Source organism: Acanthopagrus latus, chromosome 9 (genome assembly GCF_904848185.1).
Source record: "Acanthopagrus latus isolate v.2019 chromosome 9, fAcaLat1.1, whole genome shotgun sequence".
NCBI lineage: Eukaryota > Metazoa > Chordata > Actinopteri > Spariformes > Sparidae > Acanthopagrus > Acanthopagrus latus.
This window is the reverse complement of record NC_051047.1, coordinates 17,726,059-17,747,654: the sequence shown is the minus strand read 5'-3', so window position 1 is coordinate 17,747,654 and position 21,596 is coordinate 17,726,059. Positions and strand designations below refer to the sequence as shown.

General features: G+C 44.2%; 1 protein-coding gene across 1 annotated transcript; it reads right to left on the bottom strand.

Annotated features, from left to right (window-relative positions):
* Positions 1-839: 839 nt before the first annotated feature.
* LOC119026461 (matrix-remodeling-associated protein 5-like) lies at positions 840-20,992 on the bottom strand. The gene is made up of 12 exons (XM_037110880.1): positions 20,597-20,992; positions 19,774-19,995; positions 19,044-19,173; positions 16,625-16,866; positions 14,637-14,788; positions 10,275-13,834; positions 9,180-9,321; positions 8,374-8,509; positions 6,876-8,036; positions 6,565-6,772; positions 5,060-5,281; positions 840-4,963 (listed from the first exon to the last, which is right to left on the bottom strand). The coding sequence occupies exons 2-12, from the start codon at positions 19,950-19,952 to the stop codon at positions 2,885-2,887; spliced, it is 8,211 nt and encodes a 2,736-aa protein (XP_036966775.1). The 5' UTR covers positions 19,953-19,995; positions 20,597-20,992; the 3' UTR covers positions 840-2,884.
* Positions 20,993-21,596: the final 604 nt, after the last annotated feature.

Sequence of the window (21,596 nt, the reverse complement as noted above, 5' to 3'; positions counted from 1 at the left end):
AAAGTCTGGATGACAGAGGAGAGCCCCCGGAACTGGTGATGAGCCAGCCTTTAAACCCCTGGCTTCTAGGCTGGAACCAATCAGCTCCCTGGCCAACCTACTCACTCAAACACACCTGCAACAAATCACACACACTCAGGTAACAGAGAGGGTTATTTAGGAAAAAGAGACAAGCACATACAATAGAAACATTTACTGTATATGACCTCTGGGGCTGTAACAGGAAACTTCACCTGGCCTTCCACCGACATGGGGTTGAGTAGATAATGACTAAATTTTCATTTTTGGGTGAAGTGTTCCTTTAAACATTTTTAAAAACTATATCTCATGCTGTGGGATTAACATCTCCACAGTGGCAGTTTTGCTTGACTTCCGTGGTTGCTGACAGTATTTTGTTTCCGCACTTACGGCCAAAACAGAGCGCTAGAACATGGCACCTCTGATTGATTTTAAAGTATTTAGTGGACTAACTGAGTACGTAATGTAAACAGCACTTGGCAGGTGTGAGTGCAGGGCGGTGCGCAGAGTAACTCCGCAGGCTGCTGTGAGTTTTATTGCATTTCCCAGAGAGAGGAATATGATGTCATCAACATGTGTCTCATCTACAGTTAAGACCCCATTTCCTGGTTTGACAGCTGAGCCACGGATAAAGAGTTTCTGTTCTCATAATAAACTCAAGGAAAAATGTCCTTCCTCGATCTCCCACTCCCACTAGGTGTTTTCTTTTCACACTCTGACTCTATACACACTCACCAAAGCACTCACACTGGGCCTGTGTCACATTTCAGAACGCAGCTGTTGACATTTCAGGAAGAAAACACTTTTGATTATTTTTCCATCTTTTATTTATAAAATGAAGCAGTTGAAAATATTGCAAGCATTCATTATGAATAGAGAGACACCAAACATACATAATAAGATTTAATAATTTCTCCTTTTATGACAAAAGAGTCTTTACAAGACAAATAATTTAAGGATAAAAGGAAAACATCGGAGAGGAGAGGAAACATGGGAAGTATGACGTGCTGGCTTTGTGCACAAGCTTAGGGCAGGCTCTCGAACCTCACGCACGTTTATACAATCTTTAATATCAAAATAATCACGGAGATTTGTACCAGATATCATTCCGCCCCAGTAATGCTGTGAGAATGTGAGAGCCAGTCAATGGTGGTTGAACAACATTGCCATGGGTTTTAAATAAATCCCGTGGAGAGAAAACAGGTTTAAAGAGTCCTGAAGGAGCTGGTGTTGAGTTGAATCATAATGCTGAAGCCCTTCATCGTCATCGCTGCAGATTTAATGTAACATGTAGGCAGTATTATGCAAACAAGGCAGCTAAATGACATCACTATTTGCTACATATGCTCCACAACAACAAAATCCAACATTTCTGTATAATGAAGTTTATAAATAAAAAAATGACATAAAGTTTTTCAACAGTTAATAAGATAAATATCTAGTTGATATTTTGGATTTTGGAAAGTCCCAATTTTGCACCATTTGAAAATGGATGTGCTTGTGGACAGCTGTGAGGGACATGTGATGCTATGATGTATCTAAAATATTCAGTGACCCAGTCAGTAAAATGCTGTATGTTAAATTGTATAGTGTTGTATTGTTCAGTGTTAGTGGATGGATACTTAAAGTAATGAAATAAAGCAGTTAGACCAAGTAAAGCCTGCTTGTCAACATGAAATTCTTCAATTTTCTTGTGCGCAGTGATAGAAGAAGTATGATACAATCCATCCTTCAAAGTGAAAACCTTGAAGGCTCCATGTTTTTATTTCCACATCTTGTTTTAGGAGTGTTACATCATCTTTTTCTATATTGCCCGTACCTGCATTATAAGTGACAGTTCATACCATAATCCAAAATGTATATTTTTCCAGTGTCATGGTGTGAGTGTTACGTTTAGTTATTTCCTGTTTTATTTTGTAGCTCTCTCCTCAAGTTCTGCTTTTCGCTTCCTCGCTTTGTTTTTCCTGTTCAACTGTGTTGATCCATTTGTTAATTATTCCCTGCCTGTTTTATTCTGTGTCAGTTCAGCTGTTTTCCCACATCAGTCTTGTATCTCCTGTGTTTGTTGTGCTCTTCATGTTGCTCGCATTCCATGTGTACCTGCCTGTGTTCCCAGCACTTCTTTGGTTTGTACGTTATTTAATTTGTGTACTTTTGTACCTCTTTAATTATTTGATCTGCTGCCTGCTCCTTCTGTTTTTGTTGCCAGCTTTTATTGGACTGCCTTCTATACTTTGTATTTTGTATTTAATGTACATTGGAAAATATATAGTCAAAGTAGTTCTTATATGAAACTGCTCACAATGTGGTCTGTGAGACGTAGGTGAGAGGAAAAATATATTCTTTTAAATCTGGGGGTGAACTGTCACTGTAACACTAGGCAGGGAAACAAAACCAGTGTTGCAAAAACATTTTGTTGTTTGCTTCAATCTTTTCCCCCTGAAACTTAAACCATAAATATGGTGTGCATTTCATTTGACCACCTTGGTCATCATTTCATTATGGGTTTTAGGTGCTGAGACAGAAGGCAAGGCACAACTTTCTAAGATGACACCACCAGATACATAAAACAAGCCTCTTTAAACACAGTTATTCAGAAAAATGGGCTGCAGAAAATCTTGCCCCTCCTGATACAAAAACCATTTCAGTATTGAAAGTCACAAAATAAAAATATGAGACATATATCTGTGGATTACAGTCTTTTCTGAGATCCGACAGTTCTCGTGCACGTAGCCTTGCAGTTCCTTTGGGCATGTGGGACACACAGTGTTACCAGCAGAGGAGTTTATACACCACTTTCAGACGACTGGTGGAGTCTCTGTCTTCCTGCTGTGTTTGTGTATGTGTGCGTGTTTGTTTCACCCTGTTATATAACATGCAGGTAGGTCGCCTTGGTGTCCACTCCTATTACGTTTTTGGCGGTGCATCTGTAAAATCCTGTGTCCCTGCTTGTCGGGTTCTGTATCACCAAGGAACCCTGAGGACTAAGGTAGCGGTTGCCATAGATACGAGCCTGACCCATCACCCTCAGCTGTGTCAGGTCTGGTGTTTCCCAGGTAACCGTCGCCTTAGGTGTTGCTATGGTCAGGCACGGCAGCTCCACAGCAACCCCGGGTCGAGTGTAGGTCACAGCGGAGGGGCCCGTTGTTATGCGAGGGGGGTAGGCGATAACAATGACGGGAACCGTGACCACTGAAACCGAAGAGGAGTCGTAGCTGGTGGATCTGCAGGTGTAGGTGCCGCGGTCGAACACGGAGGCCTGTTGCACTGTGAGTGTTCCATCTTCTTGGACAACGCATCGGCCCGAGTCACCACTGTCACCCCTGGATAGCGACTTGCCACTGGGCATGGTCCATGAGAGAGAGCCCTGGGTTTGAGAACCGGGGCAATGCAGACGAAGGGTCTCTCCGTTAATGATGCTCACCAGGGGAGCTGTTCTGGTGCTCACTGCTGGCTCTGAGACAGGACCATTTGAGCGAGATGGAGCGCCAACTGGAAGCACAGGCACAGCTGGTGAAGATGGACTTCTGTGTGGAGGCTTTTGAGTGACTGGAATTCTTGGCAACACCGGCCTTGAGCTTAAGGATTGAGCTGGACCCTGTGAGGCTCCTGACCGAGGCGCCGCAATCACACCAGCACTTTCCTGCACGGGCTTTTCCACCTTGTATGGAGCTCTGGCATCCACTTCCTGTCGCTCAGAGATCTCCAGCTCCACCTGTATCCTCGTCTCTCCTCTCTCACCTCTTACCACACATACCAGGGTCCCGCTATCACTCACCCGCACGCCTCGGAGCTCTAAAGAGCCGTTCCTGTGCACAGTTAGTCGGCTGCCATAATAAGGAGCTGGCAGCACACCATTACCAGGCAGGAGCCAGGCCAGGCGAGGGGGAGGGGAGCCCTGGGAGGGGCACGGCAAGAGAACAGTTTGGCCTTTCAGTGCTCGCTGCTTCACTGTAGTTACCAAACCCACAACTGTGTTAGAGGAGTTTTTAGTACCTGTGTTCCCAGCAGCTATACCTGCACTACCACTGTTCCTGCTGTTGACACTGGTCACTCCTGTACTGAACCCATTCCCTCCATTATTAGACACACTGCTGCTATAAACCCCAACATTTCTAGAAATAGCGCTAACCCTGCCACTATCTCGAGCATCAGCCTTTCCTGCAATCACTTCATTATTATTAGTCCCAGGATTCCTGTCTGCACTGTCTCCTCTGTGACTGTTGCCCACACTATTATGGCTACTCAGAATGCCAGGTCCATTTCTATTTATTCCAGTGTTATCTGCTGTAATGCCTATATTCCTACTGAACCCAGTGCTGATTCCACTGCTACCAAGTTGAGTTGTAACTCCACTGACAGGCCTGTTGAATCCATTATGACTATCACTCCTCAGGGCAGGATTAAAGCCACCGGTTGCTATGCTAACGCCAGTGTTTGGTACAAAGTTTCTTATCCTGCCATTATTATCACTATAGCCGTTAATGCTGCTATTATTGCTCTTGCTTGTGACTCCATTGGTAAATCCATTCTGGATTATCCCTGCATTATTAATGTTGTCCCCAGATCTACTGCTTTGAACACTGCCAGGCCCATTGTTGGTACTCAGACTTCTTCCTCCTTCCACCTCCAGGCCCACCACAATGCTCCTCCCTCCAGCTAAGTTGCTCGCTCGGCACGTATAGTTTCCTGTGTCCATCTTTTGAGCCATGCGCACCTCCAGAGTTCCACCCGAGACCACCACAACCCTCTCAGAGTAAAATCCAGATCCCAAACTTTGTGGGATGACGCGGTTTGTCGGGGAGAACCATGTCAGCGTTGGGGCAGGATCTCCCGTGGCCTGGCAGCGGATTGTGGCAGTCATCCCCTGACGCACTTTGACGACGTGGTAGCTTCTGTCATCACTGAACGTCGGTGGTGATGTCATCATGACCTTTACTTTGACCTTAAAGGATTGAATTTTGAGTAAAGGAGTCAAATAATGACTGAATTCACTTGTATTTTTCTTTATTCTTATGTGTAAGTATCAGATGAATGTTACCTTCATGGTGTCTTGGCCTCCTTGATTCTCAGCGTAACACGTGTACTCTCCCTCTTCTCCCATACCCACTGCTGGAACCAGCAGCGTCCCATTGTCAAACACAGTTAGCCGTCTTGCTCGTCCTCCTCTTTCTTCCCCCTGCAACACGCTGTTCACCATGGTTCCATCTGGCAGGCTCCAACGGACAGCTGGGTCAGGCAATCCTGATGCCTGGCAGTCCACCTGCAGGGAAAGGGATCATTACTGCATCATTTTAAAGTTTTTGTGGCTTTATTTTTATGAAAACAACTCTTCTGTATGGTAGGAGGAGCGATACACTCTGAACTGTATATTTAGACTTTTTTTTTTAAGCTGTCCTTAAAAAGAAACTCGCAGCACAAAACATTGCTTAGATTAGATTCAGATGCAGCCAAAAAAATACCATTCAAAGCTCATAAATGTTTAAATCAAATTTAAAATGAAGGGCAACAAATTCCCTCAGTAATATTAAGTCCTCTTTCTTGCATTTCACCCTGCTTGACATTATTTTTCATTGAGCTGATAAATATTCATGTGTAAAGTCGCCTGAAGGCCGCTGTTGATGATTCATAACAGATCTGACAGGTATTTCTTTTCTTTTTGAGTCAAAAAATATCAAGCACTTTCTGATCAAAAAAAAACAGACACAGCTTGAAGCTGTTGCAATTTCTGGCACAACACCAAGCAATGGAAGACACTGCCTCAATCGCCTCAACGAAAAATAAGGCTCTTAAAACTCAGCTGTGAAGATGTAGAGAGATGGACTGTTTTAAGATTTCTGTAGGGGTTCATGGAGAATGGTGTCTGAACATAAGATGAACTGGTGACATAATAACGGTACTAAATTAACTCAATAATTGCTGCTATCTGTTTCTAGAGTTTTTAAGTTTTTATTTTAGTTTTTAAAGGAGACCTTTATGCTTTTACATTTAAATTAACAAAGTCCACACCACGTTGTTGTTGTTGTTGTTAGTGGTGCTGCACAGGTGTGTGTGAGCTGACCAATATGATCACACTGGGTATTCAGGGAGCCTTAAAGAGACAGAAGCAGTGTTTCTGACAGAAGAGGAAGACAGTGCTGCAGGACAGGTCAGTATGAGAAAACAGAAGTGTTTTTTACACATTAAAGTATGTAACCCATAATAAAGTTATGAACCGGATAATGTGCAGAATATGTCTCCTTTATGTAACTTTTCAAGCAAAGGTGTCGAACATTTACTGATTCCAGCTTTTCACATTTCAGGCTTTTGCTGCTTTTCTTTGTTGTCTGTTGTCTGACGACAGCACGTTTGGACTCTGGGAAATTCTGATTGAATTGAAGTGTGCTCAATGTTTTGACATTTATAGACTAATACATAATTAATCAGATAATTGTGAAAATAGTGCAAAATAAAAAACTGTAATGAAAATAACTGCTTGGCCCATATCCTATGTTTTTCTTAAATAAACATTACTATGAAGGGCAAAAATGATTCCTCGTGACTCACCTTCAGTGGTTTGCCAAACATCACCATCTGATTGATTGGCTGCTTGGGTTCGATCTTGGCAGGTTTAGTAGCCACAGAGACACGCAGGAGGCGGTAATCATCCGCCACCTTGTTGCGTGCGATGCAGAGGTAGTCTCCTGCATCCTTCTCTGTTACTGCCTGAACTGACAGGCTGCCGTTAGGATGCACCTTCAGACGTTGGTCAAAACTAAAAAAGGAAGACAAACATGCCAGTTACCTTTGATAAACAAACAGAATAAGAGGTACAAATATGCAACCAACTAAATTTAAGTGATCTCATTTTCCTGTACCTGAAGTTCATGTCAACCAGTTTCCTGTTGGGCGTTCTCCAAATGATGATGGGTGCTGGGTTGCCAGTTACAGAGCAATGGAGCTGCAAAACCCCCCCATAATGGACATTGGTGATGGAGGGTGAAGTAGAGACAATACGAGCTTTACTAAAGGGGGATATGGGCAAGGGATGCAAAACAGCTGAGGCTCTAGCTTTGTCAGAGGGGGGAGAAGAAATAGCTCTTGTGTTGTTTATGATGCTGGGTGAGACTTTGGTGTTGTTTGTCAGCACTTTGTTGATGCTGGTCAAGTGTGTGGGGGAGGCGGTGACTGTTTCATTGATTTTAGGAGGTGAGTTAGTGGGATTGGGTTGCTGAGTGTAAGAAGATGAATGAGAAGAGCTGGGGGTTAGCGGCAAGGTCTTGGATCTATCAAAAGGCGATGGAGGACGGATGAATGGTTTGGAGGGGTTGCTGGGAATGGCTAAAGTTCTGTCTTGAGAAAATGAAGATGGTTTTTCAGTAGCAACTGCTTTTGCCCCTTCAATTCCTTCTCCTCCCTGGCCTCGTTCTGCTTCAATTTCTACCTTCACTATTCTCTTGTGGGCTCCAACGGCATTACTTGCTATGCACTCATAATTCCCTGAGTCTTTAGGCCCAACTTTTCGAATATGCAGCGTCCCATTGGGCAAGACGAAAAGGTTTCCGTGGAGAAACTGGGATGGGCGGACAAGAGTCCCATCTGGGATTCGCCATCGGAGAACTGGTGGTGGGGCACCTCGGGCGGAGCAGTGAGCATAAACAGGCCTCCCCGGAGACAAGAGCAGGTGTTCCTCTCTGGGTTGCTGTATCACCGGGGGCAGCGAGGACACATGTACACGCACCGAGGCACTAGCAGCACCTGCTGAGTTTGAGGCCACGCAGCGATACACCCCTCTGTCGCTCGGTAAAGTTACTGAGATATGGAGGGTGCCATTTATGTCCATAGTGATGCGACCCGTGGAGGGGGCAGTGGAGGTCAGGGCAGAACGATCAGGTAGAACCCAAGAGAGCAGAGGGCTGGGAACGCCATCCGCCTGGCACTCCAAGTGCACATCTCCACCCTGATGAATGGTAACTTCTCTGTAGCTGGCCAGCTGCATTCGAGGGGGGCGTGTCCACACCTCCAGGGTGGTTAATAATCTAGCATGGAAAAGAAAAGCACGCACATACTCAATATGGAAACACATAAACACATTTCACACATACATTCAGAATGAAAACAAGCAATAAATGTCTCACGGGCTCAAATAAACAGATTACATATTAGAGAGATTTACATATGACTTCAGGCTCCCTATAATGTTAAATCAAGTCGACATGTAATTATGTTTGCACATGAAAAAACAACATACATAATACTAATTAAATTGCAGTTTGCCTTAGGCCTCTGAAATTAATACTGGGAATATTGTGTTCCATGGTGATTATAAGCGATTATACACTGAATTATATTCATAACTGGTATCAGTAGTCTCACCTGTCTCGACCCAGAAAGCTGTGTGCACTGCAGATGTATGTGCCCCTGTCCTGCAGCTGAACATTCTGGATAACAAGGGTGCCATTTGGCAAGACCTCAAAACGCTGAGCCCTGGAGTGGATTGACATCACCGCTCCTGAAAGAGAGAGCGAGAGAGAGAGAGAGAGAGAGAGAGAGAGAGAGAGAGAGAGAGAGAGAAACAGTCAGACAGAGAGCAGAAGTGAGGAGACAGAGTGGGGAAAACAGAGACAAATTGGGAAAGAAAGTTACAGAGTGGGTAAGAGACAGAGGAAAGGAGGATCGAGGAGATGTCGAGTGGCACTGCGTGAAGTAAAGTCAGTGATGCAGTGTGCAAAATGTTCCATTACTTTCTTGCAATATGTCTTTCCCACATGGCAACGAGAGAAAAGCCCATTGTGTGAATGCCAGTGTGTAATACTGGGTGTTAATAGGTTATGTCATCAGTGTAAAATGTGCTCATAGTCACTCAGTTATAGGACATACTAAGACTGAGACTGTAAATACTATCCTTTGCTTATTCTGTAAATGTACAGCCTGGAGTTTTAAACCATATAAATGGTATATGGATTAAAAATAAGCATTTCTATAATTCGCAGCAAAACTAAAAATTATAAAGTCCTGGAGATGATTCAAGCAAACAAGTTCACAGAGTGAAACTTTACTGAGTTTTTACATCAGTCCACAAATCAGATTTAACTGGCTTCCAGATGGATATCTGACATGAATATAAACTGATGATGAAATTCATGCTTTTGTGAATACTGTATCTGCTGCACTGTGTGTACCTGTGGCAACCTTGGTCCATGTGATGGAGGGCTTGGGCTCTCCTTGAGCTTCACAATTCAGCCTGGCAGTGCTCTCTGCTGGGAAAGACGCCGTCCTGATGTGTGGGTCTGCAATTCTTGGTCTGGATCTTACAACTGGGGGCTATGAAAAAAAGATTTAGAAAGCACATTTAAGTTGTGATTAAGCAATGAATGTTAATTGATTAAACAGACAGTTCTAACAAGAGGACATCTGAGGGCTCTGCTAATTAAGGCTCTTTAACTTGCAAAGCTGCAGGATTGTGTTGGTTGAGGAGTTTTCATTTTTCAGCTGAATATCACATGATTGGAAGACTTGCAAGTGATTAACAACTTCAGTGCAGTGCATCTTAATTTTTTCAAGTATTATTGTGGAATATGATCAATTCTAGTGCCCTGTATGTGGCAAGACTGTGATCCAAGATTTAGATTCAGGCTCAGGGGTTTGATTGACAGAGGTTTGCAAGCAGAGCTAGATTGCACTCTCAAAATGCGTGATGTTGTTGATGAAACATATGTTTTCCTCTTCCTTGTATTTGGAAACCCATGAAATTGGAAGAATTGTCTTAAACATTCCTTAGGTTTAATAGCAGGTCAAGTGGATACAGATTGGACTATTTTCAAAACTACAGTGCATTTCTGCTTAACTTTCGCCCAAGGGTTTGCACAACCGTGGAATATATTGCGTATGTGTGTGTGTGTGTGGGTGTGTGTGGGTGCGTGTGTGTTGGCCTGGTAGGGTGTGTTGTTATTTTCTAGGCCAGCACTCACTGAGAAAAGTAATGTTAATTTGAGTTCCACTTAGCCGACACCAAAGAAAAATAGCTTTATATATGAACTGCAAAGTACATTTAAGACTGCACTTAAAGAAAAATACTAACCGAATGAATGACTGGAAGCAGAAAAATAGGGAATCATTAAATAAATTAGCAATTAAATTAACTAATAAAGAACAAATTATTGTCCTGGCTTGGCTCTAACTCTTCCCATAATGTATGTGCTTACTTTAAGACCCATATTGGGTGAAAGTATACAGAAAATAGCAACACTACATTATTTAAATCCAGTTAAACTCACCCCAGGGGCAGCAGGAAGCGGAGGGGAGGGCAGCAAGTTTGGTCTGCTGTGTGAGTCGGGGATAGAATTAGCTCCAGGGTTCTTCCAATCAGTAGGGGGTCGACTCTGGGTTGGAGCCCCAGAAACAGGCCTCCCTCTGGGGTCAACTTTGCCAACACTCGGCCTCTCTCTGGATGATGCTGTAGTACTTGCTGATGTCACCACGGTAGTAGTAGTAGGTGTACTGGGTGTAGCTGACCTTGTAGTGGTTGGAGAAGTCTCCACTGAGATGGTAATTCTAGTGCTAGTAGTTGGAGTATTAGTTGTAGTTGTAGCAGAAGTGGTAGCCGTAGACGCAGTGGAGGGGATAGTTGAAAGAGTAGTAGTAATGGGAGTAGTAGATGTAAGAATGGGAGCTGTGGTAGTAGTTGTGGTAGTAGTTGTAGTGGAAGGGCTTGTTGAAGTAGTTGAAGACGTAGTAGTAGTAGTAGTAGTAGTAGTAGTAGTGGGAGTAGTAGATGTATGAAGAAGAGTTGTGGTAGTACCGGTAGTAGAGGTAAGAGTAGTTGTAGTACTTCTGGCAGTGCTAGATGTTGGAATAATCATGGTAGTTGTAGTAGACATGGTAGGACTTGTAGTAATAGTAGTAGTTGTTGTAGTAGGAAGTGTAGTAGTGGTAGTAGACGTAGTAGCAGAGCTAGTAGACTGAATGCTCTTGGGAGTAGTTGAAGGAGTTGTGACTTTTGCAGTAGGCGAGGAGGAAGTGGAGGAAAGAGTGGGCGAGACAGAGACAGAAGAGTGGGACACATATGGTGCACCCAACAAATTCCTCTCCAGCTCTTCGCTATGTTTGCTCGGGGGTCTATCAGCATGTTTGCCTAAGGCTGTGAGTGTTTCTGTGTGTGTCTGTGTGCCGTGCGTATTCGTCCTGCCGTCTGTGTCTGCCACATCTGTGTGCGCAACTACAGTATCAGACTGAGTGGGTGATGGTGTTGGTGTGTTGGAGAGAGTGGACTCTGCAGTGTCTGGGATGTTGGCTGAGTGAGTCATCATGTGTGTCTTTGTGCGAGAGGTGGATGATGAGGTGAAAGAGGAAGAAGAGGGAGTCTGTGAAGGGGAGGCTGATTTTAAAGTGGAGATACCAACAGTGTTAGAAGCAGGGGGAGTTAGTGAGACTTCATTCCCATTATGGTCACTCTGAGTCAATAAAATAGCTGGAGGTGTGCTTGTTGATGCCAGTGACGATATATCAATTTGAGCTGTGGTCGTTTCAGGTGTTGTGGTTTGTGACCTCAGGTTCGTAAGGTCAGGGAGAGGTCTCGTTGGATTCAAAGGTCGCCCCCTGGGTCTGTTGATTCGTCTTCGCTGTCCGATCCTCCTGCGAGAGTTCCAAGGGCTTTGTGGCCGGGAGTTTGGAACCAAATTAGGGAAGAGTCCCTGACGGGGATTCTGAGGCCTGACAGTCGATGGGTTAGGGGCTGCTTCTCGCTCATCTCCGTCACCTTTTTCTGAGGCAATTTCGTTTGTTCCTGAGATCGGCTTAGATGTGACTGGATCTTTGTGTGTCTCTAGGTTTGTCATTGTCTGTGTCTGTGGACCTGCTTTCTCTGTCTGTATGGGTGTTTCTGCCTCGTTCTCTATGGCTATCAGTGTTTCTGACTTCTCCGTCTCTTTCATTATCTCTGTGTTTGTTTCAGTGTCTGGTATTGTCTTTTGAGCGGGCTGAATGGGCTGCAGGCCTTCCTCTCGGAGATCAGAGTCATCAACAGATGATCCTTCTGTTTCTGCTTCCGTCCCTGCTCCTGCAGCTCTACCTCTCTCTATATCATCATCTCCATCATGTCCTCCAGTGTCTCCTTCTCTGCCTAATCCCCCCGGTTCAGCTGTGGGCTTTCCTGCTGCGATGGGCTGGCTGTTATTACTTTGAACAGTCTTTTGTCGGATCTTAGCCAGGATATCAGCCCATTTTTGAGGGTCTATCCTTTGTTTGGTTGTGGTCACTCTGTGTCTGTTCTCAAAGCGGTTTCTTCTCTGGTCAGTAGGTGATACAGGAGCTCCTCCTCTTCTCAGGGGTCCTTCTCTCACAGGCCCACGTCTTCTGGGGTTTCCAATTGGATAACGCCTGTTTGGGGAAGGTTGGAGAGGTCTTGGACGCCTCCTGTTGCCAATAATGGGTTTCTCTTCTTCTTCCCCTTCATCCCCTGATCCTTCCTCCACTTGATGTAGTAACGGAGCTCGTATCTTGGTTGACCGACCAGCAGCTGACTGTGGTCCTCTGGGAAAAGGAGTTCTAAGTGGAGGGGGATTTCGTGAGTACAGTTGCAGCTGCATGGACAGAGAGTCACTACCATACTGGTTGACCGCAATGCAGCGGTAATGACCAGCATCCCTCCGAGAAGGGTTAGATAGAAATAGACTTCCATTTGACTGTATAGTGAGCCCACCTGATACAGCTAATCCTCGCCGTACTATGTTTCCATCAGGTAACACCCAACTCATATGAGGCACTGGTGAACCAGAGGCCATGCAGGACAGACTGACAGGCTCTCCAACTGTGCCAGTGATAGGTGGTCCCACTTGCTCTCCTGAAGGTGGAAAAGAGGACTCCTCCACAGCCAGGCGCAGGGGGAGAACATCTACATCCCTGCCAGCCCGGGCTATACAGTAGTAGATCCCAGAATCTGAGAGCTGCACTTTGTTTAGAAGTAAGCCAGATGTTGTGGCTAGTAGCCGACCATCTAGGCTGTTGGAGGGGGAGATGTGCTTGGATCCATCTGGGAGAATCCACTCTACTTTGGGGTTAGCAGAGCTAAGAAGAGGGCACGGTAGCTCCACTTTACTGCCTGCTGCTGCTGCCAGTGCTGCGGTTGCTTGATTAGTTGAAATAAGCACCCATGGGTGAGAGGTGGGGGAGGATGTTGAAGGTTGAGAGGTAGAGTCAGGATGAGCAGAAACTCTTGTTGAGTATATTAGTTGAACTTTGTGTCCGTTGGACTGCGCTCTGTTTAGCTGAATGCTAATGGCTGGCTGTAGCAGCCACTGAGGTCTGACTCTCACAGCAGCTTTGACTCCAGTGTGATAATATCCATCTGTCTCTGCTGTCTGCCTGTAGCGGTATGCCAGTGCCGGGGCTTTACTCAGCATGATCTCCCTCTCCAGTTGAACTGCAGTCTCGCTGTAGTAAGCCAGGATCCTCCAAAGTTTCTCATAGCTGTGTCTCTCCACAGGGCAGTCCAGGGAGAGTGATAAAGCAAGTGGTAGAGGAGACGAGGAGGACATGGAGAGGTCTGGAGGGGGAGCAATATCCTGAGAGTCAGAAGAGCGAGTGATGTTGCAACTCAGATCAACACTGTTCCCCTGTTGGTCAGAGAGACCCAGAGAGGCCAACCCCAACGGCTCTCGGAAGTATTCAGTTGACTGGATTTCACTGATCTCTGTCTCCAAAGGTGTGTCTCTTCCAGGGGACGGGATGATGGGCGAGGTGCACAATAGGTCAGTCTGCTCAAGCAAACCCTGCCCTTGGAGGGAATCAGGCGAGCCACAGACTGGACACTGAGGGCCACCGGGACATTTCATTAAGCCTAATTGAAAAATAGAGACAGAGAAAATAGTATCATAAAAGGCAGCTGTTTCCGTCTCTTGCATATCAACTGTGATAGATCATAGCAACCATACAAACATATTAGTGCACAATTCAGCTATCTGCACATATTAGCAGTGTCATATATTAGTCATGCCAGCTCTTCTTAAGCATTCATTACCCTTTATATCTCTTACTAATTAGGTATGGTTACTTCATCTGCTCGTAAATCAGAAATATGTGCGTCACTTCATTATTCCGCAGCAAGCAGCCTATATTTCAACTGCCTGCACACATCAATGCTGTCATCATGGATTAGTCATGGCAGGTTAAGTCTGGCATATCAATGAGACACATTTCACGGTCCAGCCTTCTTTCACATCTCAATAACAGCCACAAGGGAGACTGGAGGAGATATAGAAAATGTGGTGGAATGGAGAGGAGTGTGTCATAAGAAGCAGGTGGAGAGATGTCAGAGGTATCAAGATAACAAACCAGATGTAATATACATTTAGCCCATATTTCTATCTTCTGGCTGGAGATAACATACTTTATTAGAGTTCTTAGACTGCTTATAGACTAGGGATATCAACAAATGAGTCCTCTGAATTAAAATCCATTCCCAGTGTTACGTCTCACCTTATCTCCTTATCCATTTCTTTTCCTTAAGCAACCACATTTCTGCACCTCTCCCTGATTTAAACTGACTCAAAGTCACAACAAATGACTGCAATCAAATGTGTGTGGAAGTGGAAGACAAAACGACGAGTGAAAACATAAAATACTTCAGATGTTTCAGTCACCTGGATGAGCCAGAATCCAAGTGAAAAACCAGTTCATCCTGCAGTCACAGCTCCATGGATTGGCCTGCAGCACCAGAGTCTCCAGCAGAGGTGCTGTCGCTAAGGTCTCTCTGGGCAGAGTGGTTAGACTGTTGTTGGATAGGTCGACGTGCCTACAGGAGGAAAAACAGAATAACATAATGATTGAGATGAAGGGGGGGAGACAGAACACAGAGGTTGAATCAAAGTCAGAGGAAGGGAGGTTAGGATTAAAGAGTGGGAGTGGGGGTTTGCAGCGAGAGGTGACAGGTTAGGGGCAAAGGGGCAAAATCATCCATCATTTTTATCATTTCAGTCATCACCTTCATTTTCAGATAATCTTCGGCTGTGGTAATAAAAAAGGGGGTAAGAGACAAAGGTTCAGCATTTGTTATTTATTTCTCTAATTACCAATATGAGAAAAATCTTTTTTTTTTACATCAGCCTGTTGGGTTTCTTCATAGGGTAATTCTGATATTTTAAATCCTGGGCCCTATATTAAGATGTTTTGGTGTGTGAACGATTCGTATTTTCCTAAGTTTTTAGAATCGGTTCCGTAGATCACCTCAGCTGGCAGCCACAACACAGCTGCAGTAGCTGCACTGTAATCCTTTGGGGCAACTATGACCGTCAACGTTACGTCCACAGAAAGTGTTTGTTTTGGCCACTTATAGGCTGATATTGTTATTCTAAGTGTCCTTTCAGTTAAATAATAACATCCTTTTTGTAACCAGATAAGTCTTGCTCAAGGACAAGTTCCACTCTGAAATCCTGCAGGACGTGAATTAATGTAGGAAGACGACAATGGACATGAGTAAAACTGGGGAGACTAGTTTGTAGTTCTCCTTGAGGAAATGCCAGAAAGAACTACTTTCATAGTCATGTCTGATTGTTTTTGCTGATTATTACAATTTAGGTGAGTCAAAAACAGTAACAACTCATCTCACAAGATTACAGAGTTAGGCTCGTAATTGAACAAGGCTTGTGTTTCTGGTTAAAAAAGGATCCTGCAAAAAGTCTCTCTCTATAGCATTTGTCTCTGAAATCAGACAGAAGTCAGACACTTATAATTACAACCTCAGCCTGTCAGTGGCAAAAACAAACACTTTTGGTCAACTTGACTTTGACGTACAGAGTTGCCCCAAAGGATCACACTGCAGCCTTTGCAGGTGATGCAGCCATTTTTAGGCCTGCCAGCTGAGGTGATCTACTGGACTGTTTCCAAAACTCTTGGTAAGTATGAATCATTCATACACCAAAACATATGATACAAGGCCCGTTGGGTTTAAAAGCAGTCAATTGAATCAATCACATCTCCGGATGTGGCAGATAATTTCACCAGTTAAAAGGTGCAATATGTTAGAATTGGCTATCTGTTCGATTCACACTTCAGACAAATAGGCAGCAGCAAATCAACAAAGGAACCACTAACTACTGTCAGCTGTGTCATTAGCAAATTAGCTCAGTTAGCCATGCAGCTAGCGGTCCTATAATAGATACTATTAATACTCTGTCCGTACTGGGTGCACTGGGGGAGTGTTGCTGTACACACCACAATCCCTGGACCTTTGGGCCGCTGGGGGGAGAGAAGTTTTTAGGCTCTATATGACCGTTGACGTCTTTCACATAACGACAAACATATTGCACTTTAATCATATTTTGCCATTACTTGTATCATGAGCAAACTGAGTTCAAATGTGTTTTTCATGATTTTGATTGTTAGCATTGCAAAGATGAGTAACGTCCCCTTATTTCTGGAGGACAAAATACAAATTTAGTTGATTGTCTTTGGATTCGTGTCCAGCCTTTACAGACAACAGAAAGTTAACATTCCTTACTGTCCTCACTTGAATAAACGCTGGCAGGACTGCAGTACATATGCTTAGTGTTAAAACTAAACTTTCAAAATGTCCAAACTTCCCCCCCAACTGTGGCTATTACATTCTGTGCTTTTTAGTGTTAAAGCTTACCTGAGCGTAGAGAAGTAATATGTATTCAGGAGGGACAGTGTGCACAGAGTGTTCGGGTGCAGCTGATGCAGCCTGTTCCCTTGCAGACGTAGCAGCCTGAGGCTAGGCAGCTGGAGCAGGGCCCGGGGGTGGATGTGCTGGAGGAGGTTGTGATCCAAGTAGAGACGCAGCAGTGAGGTCAGGCCGGAGAAGGTCAGAGATGAAGAGATCTCTCTCAGCTTGTTGTAGCTCAGCTTTAATATCTGTAGGGGTGGAGGAAATGGGAGTGAGGGGAAGAAAAGAAAGATGAGCAATTAAATAACATACTTCAAGGCTGATGAAGAAAGTCTACGCTAAGACCATAAGTCTATCACTGGACACCAGATGCTTGTAAACTGAATTTATGACAAATGATATAAGTGGTACTGGAATGAGGATGAGGAGTCGGGAGCAAAACTTGGTAAGCAAAACTGACTGGATGCACTCCGAGAAAATACTAAGCAGCACCACCACACCATGCGGCAGCTGTATTGGGTCAAAGCAGGGAAAACTAAATGTATATTCTAACACTGGGGGTCTTGAGTTTTTCAAATTTGAAATTTAGCCCTTGATCCTAAGCAGAGGACTCCGGGCGATCTAATGCCATTCTACTTATGTGTGGAGAAAGCGCCACATTTTAAGAGGGTGCACCGTGAAAACCAGGTTGTGAAATTGTGTTTCTGTGAGCCTTATGATAAATCTGCTCTCCAGGGACGCTACTTAGCTGGACGAGTTCCAGCGGCTGACAGATCTGGCACGTGAAGATGTCAGCACATGGAAATATGGATCCCATTATCACACAATGGCAAATATATCAGCATCTGCCTGGGAGATGAAGGGAACAATTGCTTGTTGAGTAATATCACTTCCCCACGGACTGCTAACTCTGCCCTTAGGTTGCTGCTAAAATGTCCAGTGTGTTTCCTGTCACTGAGCAGCGAAAAGGACTGATGGCACATAAATTATGCATTTAGTCGTGCAGAAATTAGAAAAATGTGCTTAAAGATGAGAATGGAATGATGTGAACCCAACAGAATCACCACACGATTTAAACATATTTATCAATGTAGCCTCTAAACTCTTTGGACAGATAAATCTTGATAATCTCTATTTGCTCATGTTGTTATTAAAAGCAGAAATGTGTTCTGTCAAACAGCTTAGGTTTATCCATCACTCATAGTTTAGAGCTGTGCAGACTGTAAACTACAAGTGCTACGGATGTAAAACTTTCAAGAGGGACACTTTCTTGCGACAAAGCAGGTCCTTTGTTGGAGGCTGGAGAGGGATGAAAGTAAAGTTTGTGGAGACTCGCTCCTGGTTTGATTCTCACAGCTGCGTCCCCTACAAGGAGTGGAAGGTTAAATATGTGAGGAAACACTCTTTTAGCATCCCCATTAACAGCTACATGATTTATAATCCGGCATCGATAGTTTGTTCTGGCAGTGGATGGCACAGGATACTGTAGTGAAACAAGAAGAAGCAGAGGGTTCTGACGGATCATCTCCGCGGCCTTTCAATGTCGTCTACGCATCATTTTGTCTATTGCCTGTTTGTCTGTTGTGGGAGAGGGATCCCTGCACTTCAGACTTCTCCTTTTTTATCCCTGTTAAAAGTTTCTTTTTTCCTCAACATGGCAATTTTTCCTCACTTGAATCGAGATGTACAGATTGTAAAGCCCACTGAGGCAATGTGATGTTATTTTGGGCTACAAAAATGAAATTGATTTCATTAGATTTTGTCACCTGGCCTACCAAAGAACATATCCTCCAGTTTGGTTTTAAATGGAATTCCCAATTTTTTCTTTTAATGCATACCATTCAGTTTTTTCCCGAGGATCAAATCAACAATTGCACTGCAAAGGCGGCACTATCAAAATCGTTGTTTTCCTGTGGTACGGAGCACCTGCTGGCACTGCTTTCTTGCACTGTTTGTCACATTTTTGTCATTAAATTCAACTTTTCAGCTCATGACACAGAGTCGGAGCATGCTGTTTTGTCCAAAACAGGCATTTCCAAAGCATTTTTGAAGCTGCTGCACCTGCTGCAACAAGTCTCTGTGTGATGGGGGCTGAAGGTGCACAAGTTCAGCGGTTAGTTTTGAGGTCAATTGAATTATTTATGATTACAAAAATATGGCACTTCACTTGATTTTGAACCATTTTTGTCACCATTTCTGTGTAAAAAGGTTGTAAAAGCTTGACCAGTTAGTAATCAGGCTACATCCAAAAGATCTTAATGATAAAACTTGAAGAAGTCCAGTGGAGATGGAAAAGTCATGTAGTGATCTGTATGTTCCTTCGGCTTAGATGGTGCCAACATTGGCTTGAGCGCTGTGTCTCAGCCGTAAATGATAGGCCACCCCTGCAGTTGTTGCTCTTCTTCCTTTTTTTTTTTTTTTTTACCTGTAGTGATTTCATGTCTCTGAATACTCCATCTGGAAGATTGTGGAGGTCATTGCTGTGGAGCATCAGAAGCTCCACCTTCTTTAGCCCAGCCAGGGAGCTGTCATGGATCCTGCTGATGCTGTTGAACCTACAGAAGCCAAGAACAGTCAGAAGTGTGTTTTTCTTCTTGTTCTGACAGTTGAAATGTTGAGCTTTGTAGTGTAGATGTTCTTTGCGCTCACTGAAAATCTGATTTTAAAGGTAACTTCACCAATTTAAAGTTTAAAGTGTGCTTACAGGTCTTTGGTCTTTGGACTGCAAATGTGGAAAAAAAAACATTACATAGTCTTCTGTTGCCTTACAGGAAGAATCTCATAAATTGCCTCCAATGATGTCACTCAGTTGCTCATTTGCAGTGTGGGTAATGTAGGCACCAGGTTTTTAAAAAGGACAAGCAATGAGTAGAATAAAAAAGTGATATCTCCAGTTCTGCTGTAACAATTCTGATCATTCATTTTATAAACTGCCCATATGTGCCCGCAATACCCACAATGCAACTTAACCACAGAGTGACATCACTGGAGGGCAATTCATCAGATCACATGCAGCTTCCTCTGGAGCCACAAAAGGCTTCATGCTACCTGTATTCACATATGCAGCCCCAAGACCTGTAAACACACTGCAATGTGTAAAATGGGTGTAACTACCCTTTAATACGCCTTATGTGTGGTTACATGCAGTCTCTTACCCCAGGTTTATGCGGCGTGTGTGTGCAGGCAGGCCGGGCGGGATGGTGAACAGAGAGCGGAAGGTGCAGTGGACCTCGCTGGCCTGGTAGCAGTTACAGCTCCTGGGACAGGCCTGGCTCACGTGCGACACGAGTGTGAGCGCCAGGAGAGCCACCGACACACACACACACCGATACATCCTCGCTCCGCGGAGGGGAGAAGCTGCTGCACTGGGATTAACACTGCCAGAGAGAGAGAGACAGAGACAGAGAGAAGGGAAGTGAGGAGTGAGGGAGGGAAGCAAAGTGCAGCAGAGTGGCATGTCCTAAAATCCAGATGGGAGTCTCACACACACACACACACATACACACACACACACTCACACTCACTCTCACACACACAAGTCAAGACAGTTTCATTCATGCAGCCTAAAAACACAGATTTAACTCCCGGGGATTTGCAGTCTGTACAACACATGAGCCTCTCTATCATTAGAGCCACACTGACACATTGCACCTGTCTCAGAGAGCTTTTTGGGGCTGTCTTCACTGACCCGCACGTTAATTGAATATACCTCCATATAAAGCCTTATCATTTTCGCAAAGAGAGGAGAATTCCAAAGTAAAGCGGAGGCGTCTCTCTCTCTCACTCACTCTCTCTGTTCTCACCTCACACGGGCGCTCAGACGCACTTAAACCACTCAGATTCATCAAACCAACTGTGGCTGTGAGAGGTCCTTTCAACTTGGAGTTTATATTAAAAGTGTGAATTACGCACCGCGGCGAGAAGCTTCCGAGATAAATAGATTATTGAAATGCAAATCGTGGTAGCGGAGAGACCTACCTTGAAAATCCTTTGGTCGGGAGGAGTGAGTTATTTCACGGAATTATTCATTTCGCCCATCAAATGCTGTTTCTTTTCTCTTTTCTTTTCTTTTTTTTTTTTTTTTAAATCCAACTGCACGGTTAGGAGATATGATGCGATAAACTCCGAGAGAAAGAAGATCTCTCCAAAAAAGAAAACTTGTCAGCTCAGATGTCACTGAAGAGAGCGAGGGAAAACATGACAAGTAGTCACACTTGTGTCAAAACGGTCCGAGTAACATCCAACAGGTCGCCTACTTCTTCTTCTTCCTCTTCTTCTTCTAGTGCGTCTCCTGAAGAGAAAAGTAGCGCTGGAAGCGGCAGGCGGGCTGTTTGCAAACGCGTCTGGCGCTGCGTGAATGTGCCTGTGTGTGTGTGCGTGTGTGTGTGTGTGTGTGTGCGTGTGTGTGTGTGTGTGCATGAGCTGAAAGGGGGACTGGAGTGAACTTTGAGTGACGCTCAGGCGGAGGGGTTTGTCCGAGGAGGGGCTTTCTGGAGCAAGTTTCTGCGCTTCATGCTGCTCAAATCCAAACTTTTACGCACAGCGAGCAGGACACGCAGCTCGGTGTCTGTTTGCCAAAACTAATTTTAAAAGGCATCTGCTCAGTGTCTCCATCTACTTTGTGAATTCATTAAGGGGAGGCGCTCAGTGTGCTTCAATAAATAGTTGGCACTTTTACTATTCTGATATATGTTTTTTTTTTTTTTTTTTAAACACTTTCGTGCCTTTAGTGGATGCGGCAGCAGGGTTTTGAATTGAAAGTAGATTTTAATTCACCAGCAGCAAAAAGAAGAAAAATTAACATTTTAAAGTTTTTTATTAATTTACATATTTCATCATACACTGTGAACTTTATGTCCCTACATTAAAGGTGCACTATGTAGTTTAAGGAGATAAAGATCTTAACTGACTGATTAAACTAAAAAATAAACTCTCAAAGTTTTCATCACTGAATAAACAAACTGGCCTAATAACACAA

What these genes read in the sequence shown, in the direction of transcription:
- LOC119026461 (XM_037110880.1), bottom strand. Translation starts at nt 19,952, where the DNA reads ATGTATCGGTGTGTGTGTGTGTCGGTGGCTCTCCTGGCGCTCACACTC. An exon ending in TTGGATTCTGGCTCATCCAG is followed by an intron (nt 13,835 to 14,636) that starts GTGACTGAAACA and finishes TTTTTCAATTAG; the next exon opens with GCTTAATGAAATGTCCCGGT. An exon ending in CGCTTCCTGCTGCCCCTGGG is followed by an intron (nt 9,322 to 10,274) that starts GTGAGTTTAACT and finishes TTTTTTTCATAG; the next exon opens with CCCCCAGTTGTAAGATCCAG.